The sequence below is a fragment of the Colossoma macropomum genome, unplaced genomic scaffold (assembly GCF_904425465.1).
Source record: "Colossoma macropomum unplaced genomic scaffold, Colossoma_macropomum, whole genome shotgun sequence".
Lineage (NCBI taxonomy): Eukaryota > Metazoa > Chordata > Actinopteri > Characiformes > Serrasalmidae > Colossoma > Colossoma macropomum.
Window position 1 is genome coordinate 21,170,788 of NW_023494791.1, and position 21,899 is coordinate 21,192,686.

General features: G+C 40.7%; 2 protein-coding genes across 9 annotated transcripts in view; one reads left to right on the forward strand and one right to left on the reverse strand.

Annotated features, from left to right (window-relative positions):
- On the forward strand, positions 1-12,244 carry tcirg1a (T cell immune regulator 1, ATPase H+ transporting V0 subunit a3a). 4 transcript variants are annotated; one of them, XM_036574367.1, is made up of 21 exons: positions 1-149; positions 1,505-1,627; positions 1,811-1,889; positions 2,048-2,196; positions 2,377-2,472; positions 2,562-2,623; positions 2,757-2,883; positions 2,967-3,049; positions 3,639-3,732; positions 3,882-4,094; positions 5,499-5,649; positions 6,175-6,314; positions 7,820-7,977; positions 8,268-8,358; positions 8,456-8,574; positions 8,749-8,962; positions 9,308-9,415; positions 9,792-9,878; positions 9,960-10,080; positions 10,721-10,892; positions 11,338-12,244. In XM_036574367.1, exons 2-21 carry the CDS (start codon positions 1,511-1,513, stop codon positions 11,420-11,422), a joined length of 2,466 nt encoding a protein of 821 aa, XP_036430260.1. In that variant the 5' UTR covers positions 1-149; positions 1,505-1,510; the 3' UTR covers positions 11,423-12,244. The 4 variants fall into 4 exon arrangements, with proteins under 4 accessions (XP_036430260.1, XP_036430261.1, XP_036430262.1 ...); XM_036574368.1 differs by having other exon boundaries at positions 9,795-9,878; XM_036574369.1 differs by lacking the exons at positions 9,960-10,080; positions 11,338-12,244 and having other exon boundaries at positions 10,721-10,867.
- The window catches only part of kdm2aa (lysine (K)-specific demethylase 2Aa), a 20,465-nt gene continuing 10,327 nt past the window's right edge, over positions 11,762-21,899 (reverse strand). For 4 of the 5 annotated variants that reach the window (XM_036574353.1, XM_036574354.1, XM_036574351.1 and 1 more), the window contains exons 11-22: positions 21,564-21,793; positions 20,918-20,995; positions 20,557-20,808; positions 19,469-19,585; positions 18,376-18,462; positions 17,932-18,090; positions 17,492-17,518; positions 15,998-17,151; positions 15,749-15,912; positions 13,859-14,005; positions 13,498-13,713; positions 11,762-13,332 (exon numbers count right to left, since the gene is read on the reverse strand). In XM_036574353.1, coding sequence (XP_036430246.1) covers positions 13,151-13,332; positions 13,498-13,713; positions 13,859-14,005; positions 15,749-15,912; positions 15,998-17,151; positions 17,492-17,518; positions 17,932-18,090; positions 18,376-18,462; positions 19,469-19,585; positions 20,557-20,808; positions 20,918-20,995; positions 21,564-21,793 — 2,813 coding nt within the window. In that variant the 3' untranslated portion in view covers positions 11,762-13,150. The remainder of the gene's footprint in view (positions 13,333-13,497; positions 13,714-13,858; positions 14,006-15,748; positions 15,913-15,997; positions 17,152-17,491; positions 17,519-17,931; positions 18,091-18,375; positions 18,463-19,468; positions 19,586-20,556; positions 20,809-20,917; positions 20,996-21,563; positions 21,794-21,899) is intronic. The other variant, XM_036574352.1, reaches the window with a different exon arrangement.

A 21,899-nucleotide genomic window follows, 5' to 3' on the forward strand; every position in this document is an offset into this window, starting at 1 on the left:
TAAACAATAACAAGGCGCTGCTGCAGCGGCGTTGTAATGGGGCTGGTTTACTTGCTGGGCGCATATGGCCTCGAGTTTAGACAGGATAAGTAACCTGCTGATTTCGAGAATATCTGTCATCTGTTGACCTCTAAGAAGAAAATCTTCCGGTAATGTATTTGTGCCGTTTTTTCACACTAACACACGGTTAATTCAGTGGGTCACTTAGCTCGTAATTTAGCTTCATTTCTGCATAGCTGTGAACAAGAACAACAAAACACAGATAGCGTTAAATAATGTCGGAAACCCTGTGATAGCGACGTTACTGAGATGTTGGGCTGCGGTTTGGGTTGTGTTTCTGTGCTAACTTAGCTGCTCATATGCACCAAATAAACAGGCCACATGGCTAACAAGGCATCAACGTTATGAAACGATAGCCGTGCTTATTAACCTGTTTTATGGGTGGTTAGTTACTGTAACTCAGAAATGTATGTTGCTGCTGTATAATAAAACCCTTTAAGGCATTTATATAGCTTCACGCTACCATACCGATATTTTGCTTTATTTTATTCTTATATTTATAAGAGCGATACTGATCTGACAAATTTGAATTCAGAATCCAATTGAGTTTAATTTCTAAAATTGCTACGAATTTGGGTCAAAGATACAGTTTAGCATTTGGTTAATTTAGCAGTGAATTCTCTCATTATAATTGGAACATTTCGGGAGAAAAACCCATTTAATCAGTGTGGCTTTTATGTAGTGTTTTATAATTTCAAGGTCTTAATGGTTATAGTATTTTGTTTTATCACCTGGCAGATATTATTGTCAATGAGTTTGCTTATAAACATCATCGATCTGACACTTTATGGTGTTATTACTATTACACTAGCTAGTAATTACATGCAGTTGTTGCATACTATGTGTAATAGATTTTTTGACAAGGTGGAGCCCATTTTTGAAATCAATTCATAGGTTGTAATTAGCAAGTATCCTTTCTGAGCTGAATTCCCCAATGAATAATGATTTTGTAACCATAAACAAACAAAAAACACACTATTACAGGATGCCCTCACTGTGAATATGAGACTAATACTGCTGAAAGACAGACTGTATGAGTCTTGGATGATTTTCATTTAGGTTTTGTTCCTCTTACATTGCTGTCTTTGTACCAGGGGTTGGGTGTTTTCCCCGCTCTTTCAGACATTCTCAATTCAATTAGGAGCTAAATACTGTCACATGAAAGATAGCCTTTTTAATCCGATTCCTGCTTCTGCCTGCATTCATATGACGCCTGTGCAAAAATATATCTCCATGGAAGCTGGTTATGCACTTTTACATAAATACTTTAATAACTCACATTATTGGTAAACAGAAAGTTTATGCATATGTTATTTGTTAATAAGGCACAAACAGCATGTGTTGTACCAAAATAAGCCCAGAAGCAGTTTTACATGCTTTTACTTATTGTTTATTTAGACATGTTTGTAAATGAATTTGCTCATAATTGGACTTACATTTTCAGACTGCCATGGGGTCATTGTTCCGCAGTGAGGAGGTGTGTCTGGTCCAGCTTTTCCTCCAATCAGGATCTGCCTACAATTGCGTCAGTGAGCTGGGAGAGCTAGGATTGGTCGAATTCAGAGACGTGAGTTCAGTTAAGCTAACCATGAGCCAACATGCAGTCTCAAGTTTATTAGCAAACTAAAAGCAATCAGATTACCTTTAAATCTTAATCAGTTGTCTGCACTCAGCTTTCACTCTTCATTTTCTGCCTTTCTGCATTAGCTATATTCAATCTTCACTCATCGTGTTTCTCCCACCTCCACAGCTGAACCCCAGCATAAATGCCTTCCAGAGAAAGTTTGTCTCGGAGGTGAGGAGATGTGAAGAAATGGAGAAAACCTTTAGTGAGTTTTGAGTTTTTTTCCCATGACAGTAACAGCACTGATTTCAAGAATAGAACAACTGAGAATGCATTAACTTGTTAGAGTATAGACACATCCACCTTCATTTTATCTTTCTTTATCCTTCCTGCTCTGCATCCCCTCATTCATGCTCTGGTCAGCATTTCTGGAGCAGGAGATTGTGCGGTCCCTCTCTCCACCACTGAGTGGTCCTCTGCCACTTCCCAGCCCACTGCCTTCAGCTCCTCAACCCAGGGAGCTCCTCGTGATTGAGGAGGAAAGCGAGAGACTGGCCAGAGAACTCAGAGAGGTGAGAAAAAGAGAGAGAGAGAGAGAGAATGTATTACTAGACATAGTAACGTTAACATGTAGCTATAGCAGTAACGGCAGTTGGATCTTTGAATGTGCAAACTGATTAAGCTCGAAGGTGTTATATAGACTAAATGACTTGTAAAGAGTGAGTGACTCCAGTGTTTTTGTTGAGCTGTAGGTGTCAAGGAATAGAGACAGTCTACGGAACCAGTTGACCCAGCTTAGCCAGTACAAAGGAGTTCTTGTCCAAACCCACTTGTTCACAGCCACACAGGTGAGGTCTCCATTTCACACAACACATAAATTCTACAATTAAAATGTATATATCCTAGTTATTCATGTAGGGTTTTGTTTGTTTTTTAGGGCCCTGCCCTTAATCTGGAGACCACAGCTTTGTTGGATAACAGACAAGACATTAGACTGAGGTACATCAACTATACAGAGCTGCTGCCTAAAATACGGCTAGTCTCTGTCTACCGGGAAATTGACTGGTCATTGGGCTTTCAGTTTAAATCCACAGTTTGTATTAACAATGTCGTGGAAAACGTTCTATTCCAGTTTTGTCGCTGGCGTGGTCCATCCATGGAAAGTCCCAGCCTTCGAGCGTCTGCTGTGGAGGGCCTGCCGTGGTTACATCATTGTAGATTTCTGGGAGATGGAGGAGAAGCTGGAGGTGGCAGACACTGTAAGAAAGAAAGAATCAACATAAAACAGCTGCATATCCTCACAATGACATATCCGTCATGGAATCTCATTTTCCAAACACAGGGGGAGATGGTGCAGTGGACAGTGTTTCTGATCTCTTTCTGGGGTGAGCAGATTGGCCAGAAAGTAAAGAAGATCTGTGACTGGTAATGTGATATTCCTTTCTTCTTAAGAGAATCACATATCATATCAGACTTACTTACTTTTAACTCAAGTTGCTGTCTGCATATCACTCAGAGACCCTCTGTTGCAAAATTGCAGCAGTTGTTTAAAAACTTTTTTTTTATGCCTATGGCTTAAGTCCAATATCATGTCATCAAAATGACAAATTCCCAATGCAAACACTCTAAACTGTATTATAGCTTCAGTTGTGGTGAAAACAATAAAATATTCTACATTTCACAGCATGCCAAAGTACTGCACAGTTTCCCAGACCTGAGTCAGTTCATCAGCTAAATTTCAAACCCTTTACGTGAAGGAAAAGATGTTTTGGGGCAGGGAATACATAAAACTTTGTAAAAAATCACAATGAGAAAAAAGTTTTAATCAATAAAATCTATGGTTTAAAATAAAATATTTTAAAACGATCATACTTTTTATGATCAATGGCTTCCTACTACATTTTAAGAGGGGAAAAAATGAAAATACATCAACAAAATCAGAACTTGGGTCTCTGTTGATTAGTGTTTATTGTATTCTGTAACTTAACTGCTTCTTCATCACTACACTGAACAGTTTCCACACAAACACCTTTGCTTACCCGGAGAGTTCAGAGGAGAGAGATGAGATGCTTCAGGGGCTGCAGGGGAGAATCTTTGACATTAGAACGGTAAGTCAGGATAAGACCATGTGTGTTTTCCAGTACATCTTCTGTTTTCCCAAAAAATGTGTAAAATACACATAATATTGTAAAGATTAGCTTCACTTATTCTTCTCATGCTTTCTTGTTCACTCAATCATGCATGTCTCTCTACGCAGGTGCTGTCTCAGACAGAGTGCTACATGCAGCAGTTGCTGGCCCGCTGTGTGTATGCACTGCCACAGTGGAGGGTGCAGGTGCAGAAGTGTAAGGCAGTGCAGACAGTCCTGAACCTCTGCAGCCCTTCAGTCACTGACAAGTGCTTGATTGCTGAGGCCTGGTGCCCCGTCAGCAAGCTGCTGCTGCTGCAGAGTGCCCTGATAGAAGGCACGGTGAGGCTCCAGCTAAGCTGCTTGTATATGACTTGTTCACCCAGAGTTTGGAGGGCCACAACAGTGCAGTTTGTCCCAGCTCTAAAATACATTCAGCTCATCAGCTATTGGACAAAGTTAGCAAAATAGAAGTGGTGATAAAACTGACTGGACTGGCTAAGGTTCATTGGGAAAAGTGGTTATATATTATAAGTTATGCTTTATAATAAGGATACAATATGCAAACATTATAAAATATATTTCTACAGATACATAGCTGTACCTGCAGTCAGGCTAGTTACTCAAAGAAGGTAATCCATTACAATTTGAAAACCAAGAAACTACTCAGTAGAAACTGTTTAACCTGCTCAGAAATACAGCCTTTATGAATAAAACGTAAAGCTCTCTTCTTCAGTAAGGAGATCTTTATCCACCTGTTTCATATTAGACCGGTTGCCAATTTTGTAGCATTTCCATGATCACACTGCACTGGTCACATTCACAATAAGAGTCATGCAGTCAGCTGACACAGGTAGCACATGACCACAAATTATGTACAAGGACAGGCACAGATTATATGCAAGGAGGACATTTATGATTTAAATGCATTATATGTTATTTATTTTGTTATCTTAGACATGCAAGACATTATTAAGCCAGAAACTAATGTGATTAAAAGAAGAAACTGTAATGCATCGCACTACTTCATTTCAGAAAACAGTAACCACATTACTATAACGCATTACTTTTTCCCGTGCTTGCCCCAAAACTGCAAAAGTAGAATATAAGTATAATACAGACACTCCAACATATGTATAGAGCCCATGTCCTACATCATTCTGGTATTTTATTTATTTTCCCTGAGGTCAACTTGTTTGGTGTTATGAACCAAAAATGGCCACAGTTCAACTTTAAACAGGCTATTCTTATTACTGTGCCTTTAAGGCTGGTGTATGTAAATCTGTTCTAATCTATATCCTGTATTGTGCCTGATTTAAAACTATTTTGGCTTGAAACACTCCTTATAACTTCAATATGAATGGGCAGAGCTATAAACTGCTGTAGGCTGAATAGGTGTAAATATGTAACAGTGAATTAAAAACAAGCTGTTTTGCTGCTTAGTTTCCAAATGTGGACTGTATGGACTGTGGAGTAAACAGCACATTTGGAACAGGGGTAGCGAATCCTGGTCCTGAAGATCTGCCACCCTGCAGAGTTTAGCTCCAACCCAAATCAAAATCTCCTGATCCAGGTTATGAAGGCCTTTAGAGGCATCTGAATATCAGAGCCAAATATGTTGGATCTAAAGTCTCCAGGGTGGCAGATCTCCAGGACCAGCACTGGTTTGGAAACTCTGTTTTCATTAGACATCAAATATTTCACGTTTCTTTTCTCATGGTTCTTTTTGTTCCCAATGACTTTCAGAGGAAGAGTGGGAGCAGCGTGGACTCATTCTATAACCGCCTGCCTGCCCCCACCTCTCCCCCGACTCTCTTCAACACCAATGCTTTCACTGCTGGCTTTCAGAGCATTGTGGATGCTTATGGCGTGGCAAGCTACAGAGAAGTCAACCCAGGTAACAGACACAGGGAAACCATAGTGTACATAAATTATTCTTTAAAACAAGCCTTTGTGTTACATACAGACACAGAAGGACACTATTTCAGATGAGCATGGGAGCGCTATTCTACACAGTATGTGCCTGTGTGTTAGTTGTGCTTTGTATAACTCACGTAATGGACATGCATTAGAATATTAGACCTCCTGTCTTTGTGCCAGTCCTTAAGAACTCCCAGTCAAACAATTCCTCAAGTGTAATTAGGCAAATTCAGAGTAAGTGGCGTGGAGGTCATTAGACACCAATCATTAGACACTTATGCATACCCCATTATAATCTCTTTGTAAAAAGTAAATTTGAAAGATTTTTGAGATACAGCTGATCAGCCCATTTAAACTTTAAGAAGAAGAATATTTGATCCAGACTGTATTCTCCAGATTAGAAATATTACATCCAGATTAAAATGCATTCAGATAATGTTAACATTCATTCTGAAGAAATTGTAGTGGAAACTAATTGTATCCATGTGTGTTCTCCCCTCAGCGGTATATACTATAGTCACATTTCCATTCCTCTTTGCGGTGATGTTCGGAGATGTTGGTCATGGTTTCCTCATGACGCTGGCAGCTCTCTGGATGTTGCTGGAGGAGAGAGATCCCAAAATAAAGAACAGCACCAACGAGGTATGTTCATCTGAAAAAAATAAAACTGCAGTTCATTACTAACACAAAAAAAACACACAGAGAACAAAGGGTGTGTTTATTACTGTTTCAGAAAGATTGTCCACAATTCACCACTTATTCAGAAAGTATTTGGATACGTTTGCTTTTCCTTCATTTTCCCATGTTACTGCCTTGCTCTAAAATAACATTGATAAACTTCATAATGAAAAAGCATAAACCAGTTTTCACAACGTTTTCCACTAAGCATCCTTGAGATGTTTGCACAACTTGATTAAAGGTCACTGGTGCTGCATTCAGTTTGGACATGATTTGGAAAGGCACATTTTAGTCTTTATGAAGTTCCACAACTGACAGTGCATTTCAAAACAAAAAACAAGCCATCACGTCTGCAGGCCTCCAAGACAGGATTTGTCAAAGCACATATCTGGAGAAGGACCTTATTTCTGCTACTTTAAAAGGTCCTGAAGAACACAGTGGTTTACATCGTTCTAAAATGGGACTTCAGAGCCCCCAAGACTCTTTCTAGAGATCGCTGCTCAGCCAAACTAATCAAATAGCAAGAAAGGGCTTTAGTCAAGAAAGTGGCCAAGAAGTTGGAGATATCTTGGAGCTTCAGTAAAAGGCTCATGACTGTTCGCTTGAAGCCAAAAAGTAACAAGATTCTATGATCTAATGAAACCAAGATTGAACTCTATGGCCTGAATATCAAGCATTACTTCTGGAGGAAGTTAGGCACCATGCATAGTCTGTCCCAATTCCATCTCCGATGACGCATAATGGTGACAGCATCATGCCATGGGCACATGTTTTTGGCTTGTCAGGACTGAGGGAGAGATGGATGAGTCAGAGTACAGAGAAATCGGTGTCTTCACCGATTGGACTTGAAACCAATTAAACATCTCTGGAGAGACCTGAAAAAAATAGTGCAGTGATGATCTCAATCCAACCTTACAGTGCTTGACATGTAAATACTCTCTGAATGCAGTGCATTTACAATTCCAGCTTTTTTGGAGAATTTATTATTAGGGCTGGTATTGAAATTCCAAACTGAATACTGCATAAATGTCTTTAATATCACAGAGAATCAAAACATTTTGTGCCATTCGGTACCAAATTTCAATACCCAGGTAGTTGGTCTTATCATTGTCCATGAGGCAATAAAGATGCTTGTTCCAAAATGTAAATTGCTGATTGGCTGTATAAATTACATTCCGCATGCATGTTATTAATGTCAGCACTTGTTGATTCATCTGCAGTCTGTTGCAGTCAGTAAAATGCCAGCAAACTTCCAGCATCTCACACTCCTTTCTGGTTTGAGTCACACCCACATTCCATTTTGTAATTCGAATAAAGGTACTGGAAAAAGTAACGTTTATGGTTCCATATCAAAGTCAAAGTATGATTATCTGTAGCTATACCAAGCCCTATCAATCATATCAGTCATAATGGTCCATCTGTATACTTAATCAGTTCTTTTCATCCTACTTCACATGTTCTTGTCTCAGATGTGGCGAATGATTTTCGGAGGGCGCTACCTGATTCTGCTGATGGGGCTGTTCTCCATCTATACCGGCGCAGTCTATAATGAGTGCTTCAGCAAAGGCCTCAGTCCGTTCCCCTCTGGCTGGCACCTCAGACCTATGATACAACACTACAACTGGAGGTGGGCATCAATATAAATACATATAACATGTCAGTGTGTTAGAGCCACATCACTATAGTTTTATACATTCATCTTATTTAGCACCCCTGATAGAACTTAACAGCTAATGATCAGACCCTTTGAGTTTTATTGGGTTAGCTGGAACAGGGAATGCAATAAACTGTACAGTGCTGCGCCCTACCAAGAGTACATGGGTACAATACAGTCAAGTCTGAAATTGCTGTGATTCTCCAAAATACAAACTCTGTTTATTTGTACTGTCTTTTCCTTTAAATTACTTTTTCTCTTAGTGATGACACCCTTAGGGAAAACCAGTACCTTGCTTTGGACCCAAACATCACTGGAGTGTTCCAGGGCCCTTACCCTTTTGGCATTGACCCGGTAAACAGAATTAAATCCTTATTGGAACCCTTTCACAGCAATATGCTGACAGTTTTGATATATTAAATATTACCTGCTGTTAACCTTTCTACTGCAGATCTGGAGACTGGCAAATAACCACCTGACCTTCCTCAATTCATACAAGATGAAGATGTCAGTCATCATTGGGGTCATTCACATGACTTTTGGAGTTTGCCTGTCTTTTTTCAACTACATGTGAGTCATTTATGCATCTCGTACACAATAGCATCTCTCCAATGCCTCCTAGCACATTTTCTTTTATTGTAACTCTCCTTTATTTACTTTACTGTTTACCTGCGTCTTCTCTCATTTTGCACGTTTTACCCTTCAGTCTGCCTTCATTTGCATTTTTCCCCTCTCCCTGCACAGGCACTTTGGTGACATGGCCAGTGTGTTCCTGGTGCTGATTCCTGAGCTGGTGTTCATGCTCTCTCTGTTTGGCTACCTGGTCTTCATGGTGGTGTTTAAGTGGATTGCTTTTGGACCGCAGGACTCCAGCTGTGCTCCTAGCCTCCTCATCCACTTCATAGACATGTTCCTGTTCACTCAGAACCCAGACAACCCACCCCTCTACCCAGGACAGGTGAGGGACGACATAACAGAAAAATGCGTTATGTTCTCTATACATCTGCTTCATGTCTGGGCTAATATATCTTTTTTATTTCTCATTTGTAAACAAGACACAATCCTGGCCAAATTCAAATGAAAAAAAATGAAGACACATTAATATGGCAACCTGCACACTGGCTTAATTTCCTTATCATGAAGAGTTTGGAAACAGTTATGACACTTGGATTGGTCTGCAGTCCACAACTTTGTTGGTCTTTCTTTGATAAGCATTTGACTACTCATAAAAAAAGCCTTTACTTTGACTAGTTTTGTGGAGAAAGCACTTGACCCCTTTCATACATCCTCTTTCCCTGTGTAGAGGATAGTGCAGCAGGTGCTGGTGGTTTTAGCCTTGTGTGCTGTTCCTGTCCTGCTACTGGGGAAACCAATTCATCTCTACCTCAAACACAGAAGAAACAGGACCATGGTAAGAGTGTATGAATTAATAAGGAATTTGAATATGTGTAGTTCAGAGACAGAGACATTTCTGACCATAACCACAAATACACATAGGCTCTTATTCATCCGAAAGTAAATTGAGCGCATGCATATTTCACAGGGTTTCATCTTTGGCGTATCTAGACAGTCAAACTCAGATCTGGTAGAAGTGTGTGTAAGTTTGAGCGTAACAGTTAAAAACCTGACTAACTAACCAAAACCAATCAATATCATCTATAATACCAATTATAAAAGTAGCAATACTAATTACTTATGCACAACTTATGCAACTTTAATGAATAAGGGCCAGCATGTTCATGCATATAACTGCATTAACCTCACTCAATTACAACTTTTTGTGACAGGAGGAGCGGCACCCCCTACTGACTGACCCTAGCTCAATCAATGCCCAGCAAGGAGACCTAGAGAGAGGAAATGGGGTAGATAACAAGGTGAGACAGCAAAGGACCAAAGGTGTAAGAAAAGCCTGTAGTTGTTCCCTATATATTTACTTCTGTTTCTCTTTACACCAGGAGTTTGACCTTACTGAGGTCTTTATGCATCAGGCTATTCACACCATAGAGTACTGCCTGGGCTGCATCTCTAACACTGCTTCTTACCTTCGGCTGTGGGCTCTTAGCCTTGCGCATGCACGTGAGTAATGGATGCATGCATACAGCTGTGGAATCCTTAGCAAGTCCATGCACTTGTAAGCAACACAGGCATACGCACAGTGGCCCTCATTCATCGAAGCAGAAACAAGCACAGATTTGAGTGAATAACTTACTCTCATACATATAATTTACACACCCTAACTTATGGAGGTGATTCAGCAGAGCATTGCTGTCTTTTGTGGAAAAATCCATGTACAAGCACCGCATTACAGTCTTGTAGGACTGCTAAATCTGCCATGATGCCTGATACTTAGTTGAAGAACTAATGAGCTAATGAAGACAAGTCCATTTCACAGTTGCACAAGCATAATGTTCTAGTTGTATTGGTATTATTGATATTTTCTATAATGATTTTCGTTATTAAACAAATCAATATTTTCCAGGTTAAAATACTGTGAATACTGAGTGAATAATGACACAGGCATTTGCATATTCTTGTTTTAAAATCTGATTTGACCATACACAACTTTGATGAATAAAGGCCTTTGGGAGTACATGAAGATCTACCTCTCAGTTCAGAGGAATAATGCCTCGCGCCGATTCTGTATACTATATTACAAGGAGGTTTTTTGCAGTTACATAGCAGTTTATGTGGCTTAAAACTTGTGCATACCTTTCAGAGCTTTCGGAGGTGCTGTGGGTGATGGTGATGCGGATCTCACTCTCATGGCAAGGTTACGTAGGATCGGTCATCCTGGCGGTCATCTTCTCTTTCTTTGCTACGCTTACGGTGTCTATCCTGCTCGTCATGGAAGGGCTGTCTGCTTTCCTACATGCCCTGCGTCTGCACTGGTAGGTAAAACAAGCCTCCCCTCATACAAAAGGCATGAAGGTATGGTAGGAAGAAATGCAACAAAATGCTGTAATTGTTAGCCTGGTTTAGCGACTGTTTGGTTTAAATGTGGAAGCGTGTGAGCACCTATGTGCCGATTATATCAGCTGCCAAAGCTCATTTTTATGGAGTACTGGGTACATATTGGACCAGTTTCCCAGATCCTGATTAAGCCTAAGCCTAAGCCTAGACTAAATAGGATTTTCAATGGTAAACCTGGCATTGCAGGTTAGTCCAAGATTTAATACAAGTTTATGAAACCAGCCCACTGTGTTTAGCCCTGGATTACCTTCCACAATCTTGTGTCCATACAGGACTCAAAATGCATGTGAAAAGCTTACCATTTAATGGACTTTGTCCTTGTTAATTAAATTGCCTGATTTTGCCCATTTCCTCTCTATCCAGGGTGGAATTCCAGAACAAGTTCTACAGCGGAACAGGATATAAACTGAATCCTTTTTCATTTGCATCAAATATGCATCTCCTTTAAACAGAAACAAGTTAACTAAGCATAGTGTCAAACTAACTGCACTGTAACAAAGTTTTATACTTAATTTTTTAGAGCTGACATTTTATCTTATATATCACTTGTATGTATATAACCCAGTGTATATAGCTTTGTTTTGCTTTTAAGAATGTTCTCAGGAAATGAAGCTTGCAGTGGCCTTGATGCTGAGCATAAGAATGAGAGAACTACATTAACCAAGTGACAACATTCAGCACGTTCTCCATCCTCTGCGTCAGTCCAGTGATGCACGTCATATACAAACTGCATCTCCACAGGGGTTAGGAGGAAAAACGAAAAGCACCGAACGTCTATTTCTACATGTTAAAAAGAACCCTTTTATTGACTTCATATTTGTCTCTTAGATTTTCAGAATGAGCAGAAAAGCAATGCAGAACACATTTTGTTTCCTCTCTTTCACTCACACAGTTTATTGCCTATTGCGCTGTCCAAAAATTCAACATTTAACTTGCACCTTTCAGAAGTGTCAGTGATCTGCTTGTTACCCAATTCATTGATTAATAAAAAATTACTTCAGAGAAAGTAATCCTTGGGGCAGTTTTGGCCTTTGTAAGGGGTAGAGTAGATAGAAAAACCAAGTGTAACCTTGTAAGAGCATTCATTTAAAGCTGTTCGAATATTTACCTCCCTGAAATATCTACTGAATATGTTTCAGTACTTGCACTGCATTTTTCTGTCCAAATACATCTAAAATAAACCTTGCATCAATAAGCGTAACAGTAAAAGTACTTATACTTAAACAACAATCTTGGATGAAGTGTGTATTTATTTTTCTTAAAAAAAAAAGTTACTACAGACTGCACTGTTTCTGAAGGAAAATAAAGATGCACACTATGAAAAAACAGCAAATGTACAGAGAGGAAGATGGTGATACAAGAGGAAAGCAACAAACAGGAAAATAAAGCCATATGAAAAAGGGAAAAAGAATTTTACAGAAAGTGAAACCAAGAGGGAAAGAGACATGGCCCAGATAGAACCAGATGAAATTCAGTAAAGCAGGTTGGTGAAAGCTGAGAAAGAAAGCCAAGACCTCAAAGCTTGACTGGCGTGAAACTGGTGCACATCAGAGGACAGAAAAGAACAGATAAGGAAATAATGTGCATGTGTGTCTGTATGAGAGACCATTTGGGGCTGTAGGCTCAAGACATTTGCGTTGAGTTGAATTTCTGCTGGCACTCAAGTAAGTGCATGCTTTGGCCTCCTTTGTCCTACAGAATTTTGTAGGCTAAATGTCATGTTACACCAAGCTTGGTTCCTTTGCAATGGTAATGCTGGTTGACGATATAAGAACCATATCTGAAATAGCCTCATCTGTGGTAACATTTTAAAACCTCTTCTGACTACACTCAGAGGTCAGACTCCTCTAGGTCATCCACAGAATCCTAGCTAATTTGGATCTAATACGTCTTGATTTCAGATTCAAGTCCATGAGCCTTGTCATCTTCTTTAGAAGTCATTTTGGATGATCCTGAATGCCTGGACTCCCGATAGTCAAACTGCACAAAAGAACATCACTCTCATCAGACTCTGTGCTGTCATCCTCTTTCCAGGGGCGCGGCCTCTGTCCATCCATCAACCCTCCCAACCAGACTGCGTGAGGGAGCTCGAATCTTGTCGGAGCACTATGATGGAGCCCGTAGAGCACAGCTGTGTGAGAGCACATGTGTGTATCTGTGTGTGTGTGTCTCTGTGTTAAGATATTCTCTGGATAAGTTTGTCCTCAGTCAAGCAGAAGAAGGTGCAGTAAGAGAGGTCCGAAATGAAGTTCTCACAGCCACGCCGCGTCACACCTTTACAGCTTCTCAAGTCCAATAAAGTGAGAGCAGACAGTCGCTTCATATAGGACAGACAGGCATCTGTAAGCTTATTACACCCTGGAAATGTAGAGGAGAAGAAAAAAAACAACAGAAAAGAGTTGAGAGCATGACAATATAACCATGAACTCCATTACAGCCTTCTTTCCATGATACAACCATCATCAACCTCACAATGCGGGATTAAGTTCACTGTTCATATATGTTCCTCTCAAGCTAAATTACCTGCAAGGTTGACCTCTTTGAGAGTGGTGCGCATGTTGGATCCGCTGGCTGTGAGCATGCTGACGGACTGATCCGTGAGGTCGTGGCAGTGGGACAAGTCTAACCTCTTCAGCAGCGGCATGTGTCTGATTATCAGCTTCAAAATGGAGTCACTCACATCCAGACCAGACAACCTCAATGAGAGCAAACTTCTCAGCCTGCTGCGATTTTCACTGCCTGCAAAGCCAGTGAATGGGTTAGATTTATTTCTTTCTGGGTTCTTATTGTTAAACAGTTTGTTCAGATTAAGACATGAGTAATATTTTAACACATGCTATCTTGGCATGCCTACACAAAACTAAAGTATGTATATCCAGCTGACCTGATGGTGCGATAAGGTCTTTAAGCTGAGACTCTTTAACACCTTCAGCCCAGCACAGGTCCAGTGTGCGCAGACATGGACCACTCTGAGAACTCAAGCCCGAAACGCATGAAGATGAACAGCCAGACATAATCAGATCCTTTAAACCTAAAAACAAAGACAAAAAAATGAAACAGACAGGTAGTGGTCAAATGTATCTAAAATTTCTTGGCAGCTCAAAAAGCATATGGGCCTTAACCTACTCCTCACTTCTGAAGCCAGTCTTAAACAAGAGTGACAACTTGTAATAGAAGCAGGAAGCCTTTATCAGTCCACATGTCTGTGTTTTCTCAGAATGGATAGCAAATGCATTCACTGGCTTGTAGTATAAACATGCACAACTACTTGTAAATGGTCAAAATTTATGCAGACAATATCTGAACACATTAACTGAACAAGGGCATTCAACATAAATCACTAGGAGTCATGGAAATGTGTAAAAAAAAAAAAAAGTGCAGCTAGTTTTCTGTAAATAAAATATTTCACGTCATACACAATGTTTAAAAATAAAAGATTAAAAGGGGATGGGGGTGCATAGCAAAAGATATTCAAAATATTTTTGAGGGCAGTGCAGAATATGTTCCTCAAATTTCTTTTACTCAGTGTGAAACGCTTAAAACAGATCTTACATGGCAGTCAAAGTACTATTATGGAGGTAATTTGATTCTACAAGAACTTTTGATATTTAAATTACTTCTCCTCCAATAATAAAAATAAGTTAAATTAATTAGTTTGTGTAGTTGGTAACATCAGGTAATCAAACTTGATATTACTGAGCACACAGACACAGCCCAGTCATTAGCCAGGTAAACAGCCAGACATGCATTGCCCTAAAGCATGCTCATCCACACATTGTACAATAACCATGCATGTGATGTCAGCATTTTCAGTCCACATGAAAACAAAAAACAGAGTTTAGGAAAACTCCAATCTGGAGAACAACCTGGGGGGTAGTAAAACGTGCTTAGCTGTGTGGACGAGTAATTCTAGCAATTAAGTATAATTTAGCTGTGCAATTTAGATGAAAATGCAGGTCATTTCTTTAGCCAGCTGTGTTTATTTTGCCAAACCTAAATAGAGCTAGCTGTAAGACAGGCGACATGCCATTTCTAACTTCTGACTATGGTTTTAGCAGTTGGAGTACCTACACACTAGAGGTGTTCTTTTGGTCCAAATGTTTTGATTCCCATTGAATTTTGAACCGTACAAACTCCGCCGCTGCATAGATGCCTTCTAGATGGACAAGATCTGCATGTGCATGCGTCTACTGCTCCATCCTTGCGTTGTATAGTGTGTAGGCACCTTTACTCATTAAGCCAAATTTTTTACGCCCTGGATGTTTCTCCTCTAGGTCTTTATGCGCGAGTTGTGCTGCTGTGGCAGGTCAGCTGGGTTTAACATATCTTCTCAGATAATAAAGTATATGAATATTTTTCCACTTTTGAGTCATACAAATTTACTGTCTTTTACAGACATGAGTTTTTTTTTTTTTAATCAGGCCAATACCGCTATTTACCAGCAAATTAGGGGCATAACAATGCATTGTAACATGTTAAATGTTGTGCATCGTGGACAATGGGCAACCTGTTAATCACAGCATATACATACATGCACACACACACATTCCATTAGTGTGTGCGCATGCATGTATATGCTGTGATTCACAATACTGAATTTGTGATCTGGTTTTCAAATTTGAATGAAATAAATGACTAAATTGACTCATACATTGTGACACAATACATTGTGACAGTTTTGCTTTGCACTGGTATAATGCACTGTTACAACCCTACTGTGTGTAGATGTGCGTGTGCACATGTATATACACAACAAAAAAGGTGTTGTAGATACCTGGGAGGTGGTGGATGAGCCAGGTGATCTGTTTCTTGGAAACAGGGGTCCAAGAAAGGTCAAGTGTGACAGGCTGGCGTTTGATGATGGCTGACACAGCCTGCGCACTCAGTGAGCGACACCGACTCAGATCTATGCGATTCCACAAACGTTTATCAAAGCTCCTACAGAAACAGACAGTCAAAGGGCACATGAGTGTTTAAACTTCAGTTGTCTAAAATATACTTTCTTTTTCCTTGTATTACTCACCATTTGTACCAGGCCTTGCAGACCCGCATGCACACAGCCAGTTCCGTTCTGCTCAGGTAGCGAAACACAGACACCCACACTTCCTTCTCACACCCTGGCTCGTTACCCACATCCCGGAATGAGGGATGAGAGAGAAGAGCTGGAGGAGAGGAGCTTGTGGTAGACATAGGAGGAGGAGGAGGAGAAATGGAAGAGCGAGAGGAGGTGGATGAAGGAGAAGCTGTGTCTCTTTCTCTGCCGTCGTTGTTTGCGCGCTTGGGGCGGCCAGATGACAGGGCTGCTTTGGGTTGGGAGAGTCCGTTGTCAGTGGTGAGGGGGCTGCCATTTTTGTGCCGATACTTGTGGAGGGTTTTGCGCTGGATGAAGTCGGCAGAACCAGGAGTGCGAGGAGACATGGCAGCCTCCAGTTTGGGTACAATGGCACCAGGATCACGTTTGGCCTTTGGGGGGCGCTGTAGTGTGACCGTCAGATAAGAACCATTCAACAGTTCGTCATTTAAGTCTGAGACAAGCAACACAGGAGGGTCAGTTTCTGAGTCTGAATGGTTCTCACCCTCTTCATCATCCTCTTCTTCCTCACCTCCATCATCCAGATCCTCCATCTCTTCATCCTCACCGTCAAAGTCTCGTTCTTCGCTATCATCTTCCTCGTCCTCGTCATCTTCCTCATCATCCTCTTCACCTCTACGCTGCCGACGCCGGGAGCGATGCTCTTTTTCTGACCGGCTCACTTGCCAGTCTTCATCGCTCTCATCTTCTTCCTCATCATCATCATCATCATCTTCCTCCTCCTCATCATCATCGTCATCATCCTCTGTTTCGTAACGCCTTCGCTGCATTTTAGACCCACCTCGTAAACGAACACGCCTCCCGCGATCACCTCTCCCAGCAAGTCCACGCTTGATTTTCAGCGAGGTGGAATTTGTGGCCATGCCACCAACCCCTCTTCCTCCTCGATGGGAGGAGCTTCTCCACACACCACGTTTACTTGTCCCAAAACCACGGCGAGCTGACACCCCACTCCTTGACTGGAGTGATGTTTTCCGCCTTCCATCTCCATCCTCATCATCACTACCTGAATCGTCATCTCTCTCCATTCCATGCCTCCGGTATATCTTAGCCACCCGAGGATCCAGTGACGAAGACTTGCGTTTCTAAGGGCAGAATTTAGAGGATTAAATACTTCTGGGGTTCTTGCTTTTACTAAATTAACTAAATTTGTGTTGAATGTGGAATTCAAATCCACTCGTACCTCATGCAGAAGAACTTCAAGACATTGCTGAATATGGACCCACCATGTTTAGCTTTATAGTTTGAAGGTGTGTAGATTTTAAACACCATTCTATCTGGTGCTATTGTAAAGATTTCCTAATTTAAATTATGAGCAAGGAGATTTTGCATTAATGTATTTACCATGTTTTGCAATTATTTTTCCAACAAGTTAATGCAAGTCCATTAAATACCTTTATCATTTTTCTTAGTTACCATACTTACATGTATTTTGCTTCCTTCCAATTTCATCTGTAATAAAATCACAGAACTCTGTTCAATACATGGAGTTTCAGTCGCCAGCAAAAAGTTTGTCACAATCACAGTGAGTGAGAAATCAAACATGCTGCAGACAGAGAGCTGATTCTGAGGCCCTCTCCCCCCAATCAGTCAGTCCGAGCAGCGATGGGGCACGGGATGATGATGAAACAGGGCAGGGAGGGCGAGAGACAGATAGAGAGACACAAGGGGGGGGAGGGGGAGCAGGAGACCAAAAAGAGAATATAAATAAAAATAAATAAATAAATAAATAATAATAATAATAAAATAAAATAAATAAAGGAGAAGAAGGATAATAAATAAAGAAAAAGAAGGATAAACAGAAAGAAGGATAAGGAGCGTGGGCGTGCGTGCGGCAGTGGCGTGAGGAAGGCGGAGCCTCTCACCCTCTTCCTGAGCTGCTGCTCTGGGGCCGCCACCTGTTTCCGTAGCGACCCATGGGAGAGAGAGGAAGGGGGCCGCCCGACCCCGTGCCACGCCCCACCCTCGCCCCTCAGCCCCCCTGACCCCTCCTGAGCCGTGATGTCATCACCGCTGCCCGACAACTGACAAACAGGGGAAGAAGCATTACTGTTATCCACTGAGAGCAGTGTGTGGACGTGTTTGTCAAAGAGACGTACACAAGTACTGCCTCGAGAGTGTCTGAAAGAGAATACAGTAAAAATTCTCCATACAGACCAGGATAACACATTCTGAGCACTTCAGCTTGTACCTGACTGGGTATGTGTATCACTCACAAACTCAAGGTTCTTTTGTTTACATCGAACAGTAAACACCATGTGTCGGGGTGTGTGTGTCTGTGTGCGTGTTTGCGCGTGTGGCCACGTTACCTCGGATTCTGTGTCTTTTCCCATAACACATTTGGGACATTCCCAGCAGCTTGGCAGATCTTTGTTTACTATACCCTCTCCCGGCACCTGGAAGAAATTGTGGGTTTAAAAAGTGCATGGGGTTACGGGGGTGGGGAAAACACTAACAAAAAAAACCCCCCCACACACACACACACACACACACACACACACACACACACACAAAATACATAATACAAACTATGGTAAAGAGGTGCAAGTACCCTACACAGACAAGCTATACTTGAATTTAATACCTCCACTGCGGTAATGGTTAGATACTGAAAAAACATCAAACGACTATTGGCCTGACAAGTAAATTTTGACAAGAGCCGCCTTGAGGTGAATTTGGTAATGCAGACTTCTCACAGATGTTTACTGTACTGCAATCACATACATTTGCTTTCTTCAAATCAGCATAACAATGAAGAGCATGGACTACCTGAGCAACAAACCATTCATCAGAAGAGTAGAACAAACAAGCATAAAAGATAGTTACCTAACTTGGCTAGCTTTAAGTTTGACATCTTTTCTATAGATGAGAATTTGTCGCTGTCTGTTTTGTGATGAATAAAAATGGAATCACCAAGCTACTCTGGTGAATTTCACAATTTGGCTTTCAAATCTCTCTAGTACTCTTCTGGTTTAAAAGCGCTGGGTGCACACTTTAAATAATTTTTCAGTGGCATACGGCACCGTTTTATAACCGCAAATCACTTTTTTGCTGAAAAATGTCACCTTTACATTTACACAGTTAGCAGATACTCTTATCAAAAAGCTTGAAAAGGGACAGGCTAAGTCTTGTTCCACGACCTATTGGAGTCAGTGCTACACCACAAACACCAGCCTGCAGTAGCAACATATTCCCAATGGTTATATAAATGTATTGCATAATCAATGCAAGGTATCATAGTGAAAGACCACTGATGGGAAACACTACATCTAGAATACACACATCTAGAAACTATGGCAAAGTAATGATGGTGAGAAAATGTGTGTGCTATAGAATACTATGTTAAGTAGACAGCAGTGAGTATGCAGAAAATAACACAAAGACATTAACAGGTGCACACACTTTTAGGCAGCCAGGATGGGCAATCTGGGCACAGTTGGAGCACTCCATGAGTTCTTCTCCAGTCTCCTGGTTCCCCTCCTCACAGATTTCACACACTGCTGAGAGTGGTAGGCCAGGCTACAGGACAGAAGAGAAGATTTATCAACAATGCGCATGCATAGTTCTATGCACAGAACATGATTTACCATTTTTTTCCTTGTCTTCTAGCTACTGCGCTCAATATACTGTAAGTCAAAATTACTTAATGAGCTTACAAGCAAACACTTTAAAGCAATGCTAAGTAAAATAATACTTCAGATGAAAAACATTTTTAATCAGTCTAAATCACAAAAACATTCAAATGTATATTTTGTGTAAAAATGTACGTTAAAAAAGGTTTTTGTTTTTTTTCTACGTAAGAACTAAATTTTTACATATCAATTTAATATGCTTTTCATATGCTGGATAGGCTGCTAAAGAGACTTTTAAATGAAACTGTTTATCATATATAGCTATTCGAGGGCATTCCTTCATGAAAAAGAGCCTGTCGATGCACAAGCAGAGGAATGCGGAATTTACCTTCATTCCTTGTGCATATGCATGTTGGATAAATAATATCTAGTGTGCACTGGCGGTCCTCAAAGATTTAGAACATGTTCTACATACACTTAATTAAATGAAACCCCTGACATTTTATTCCTTAAAATTGACTGGCTGTAATAAACTGTATGTCTCTCTTTCTCTCTACTTATTGTGTAGGAATTTATCTTTTAAAATCAACGAATTTCATAGGAATTTAATCTTTCAAACTCAAGTCTCTGTTACACTGGTGGCATACCACTCTTTGTCCTGAACAACCTCCTGGGGACTGGGAAGAAAAACCTTTCTTGAGGCTACAGTACATTTTCACAAGAGATCAGTGCACATGTATAGTAAGCCTCAAAAGGCACCAAAACACATTAATTGCAAAATAGCAAAATCACTGTGTTCAGCATTACACTGCAATATGACCACCTTACAGAGACATGCTTGTTTTCTCTTCACACACAAATACAAAATTAAAACTAAAACATACAGACAACATACAGACCAAATTTTTCCACACTCACCGCAAGACACTGGCGAAGGACGCAGGTCTGCTTCAGCTTGCCGGGGCCACCAAATTTCTTCATGTCTCTGCAGAAGTTGCAGTCACCACATTCAGTGCGCAGACATGCTTCACAGCGCTTACAGCGCACTCGTCGCCGCCGCAGCACAGACATGGAAGAGGCCGGCTTCGTTGGCCGCGGGATGATGGGAGTGGTGGCCAATTTGGGACGACCTACTGGTGCAGGGGGAGGAGGAGGCTGATACCATGACGGCTGGACCAAAAAGAGCCAATGTGACAAAATTAATACTGGGGGGATTAAACTGTTTGACTATTTTATAGATAAAAGTGCTTTAGGTCACAAGGTTTCACAATTATCTCACCCTCTTTGGCCATTTAACAATGGGTCTTCCAGTGTAGGAGAGTTTGGGGGTATCATTAGCATGTTCTTTAAGTAATGCCTGAGAGAAAAGAGGAGAGCAATAATATGAACATTTGCATTTCAATTTACACTCACAGCTGGGCATTTTTAATACATACATGTTTTAATAAATACACATTTAGAGGTGGGCAATATGGCAAAAATGTACTATCACAATACTTGAAGACATTCACAATACACAATGTCACAATGCTTATTTTATATGACGTCTGATAAGGTGGAACAAAGTATTGTCACTGTGCTGCACTAAACCCAATTAAATAGGACTAATAATACATAATAGAACAAGCAGCTGGGAAGTGTTTTGAGTACTGATAACATCCACGAAACCCTCAGAACAGCATTTTATGACAAATTACACCATAATTTATCATGATGACAATAATGGTCATATTGCCCAGCCCTGTGTACATTTATTTATTGAATGTGATATTGCCACTACTTTGCTACTTTATACTGCATTATCAGTGGGTACTGAAGTACAACAAATTGACTGTAGTTTCTAATGGTCATATAATTGTAAACGTACACATTAAAAGGGTTAAACTCACTTATGTCTCATGTCAACATTATCTTTCTGAACTCACCCTTATATCATGTAGCAGAGCAGGTGCATTGTGTATTCCTGCAGGGACACACTTCTTGTGTGAGGGTAGAGATTCCAGTTTTCCCAGTAAATTCCACAAACCCTCCAGCTCAAAAGGAGTCAGATGAACTTTCACCCCTGGCCGACTTGGAGGAGAGGGAGCATAAACTTCCTCCTCTTCCTTTGCATGGCCGTTCAAGGTATCACAATTAGAAGCTTCTCGCTTAAGGCCTGAGAAAAAGAACAAGTTGAACATTACACAAGGTAAACTAGTAGGATTAAAGAAATCACAAACCTGCTAAAGCTACCAAAAATGGCAAAGTTAGTGGTGAGGGCA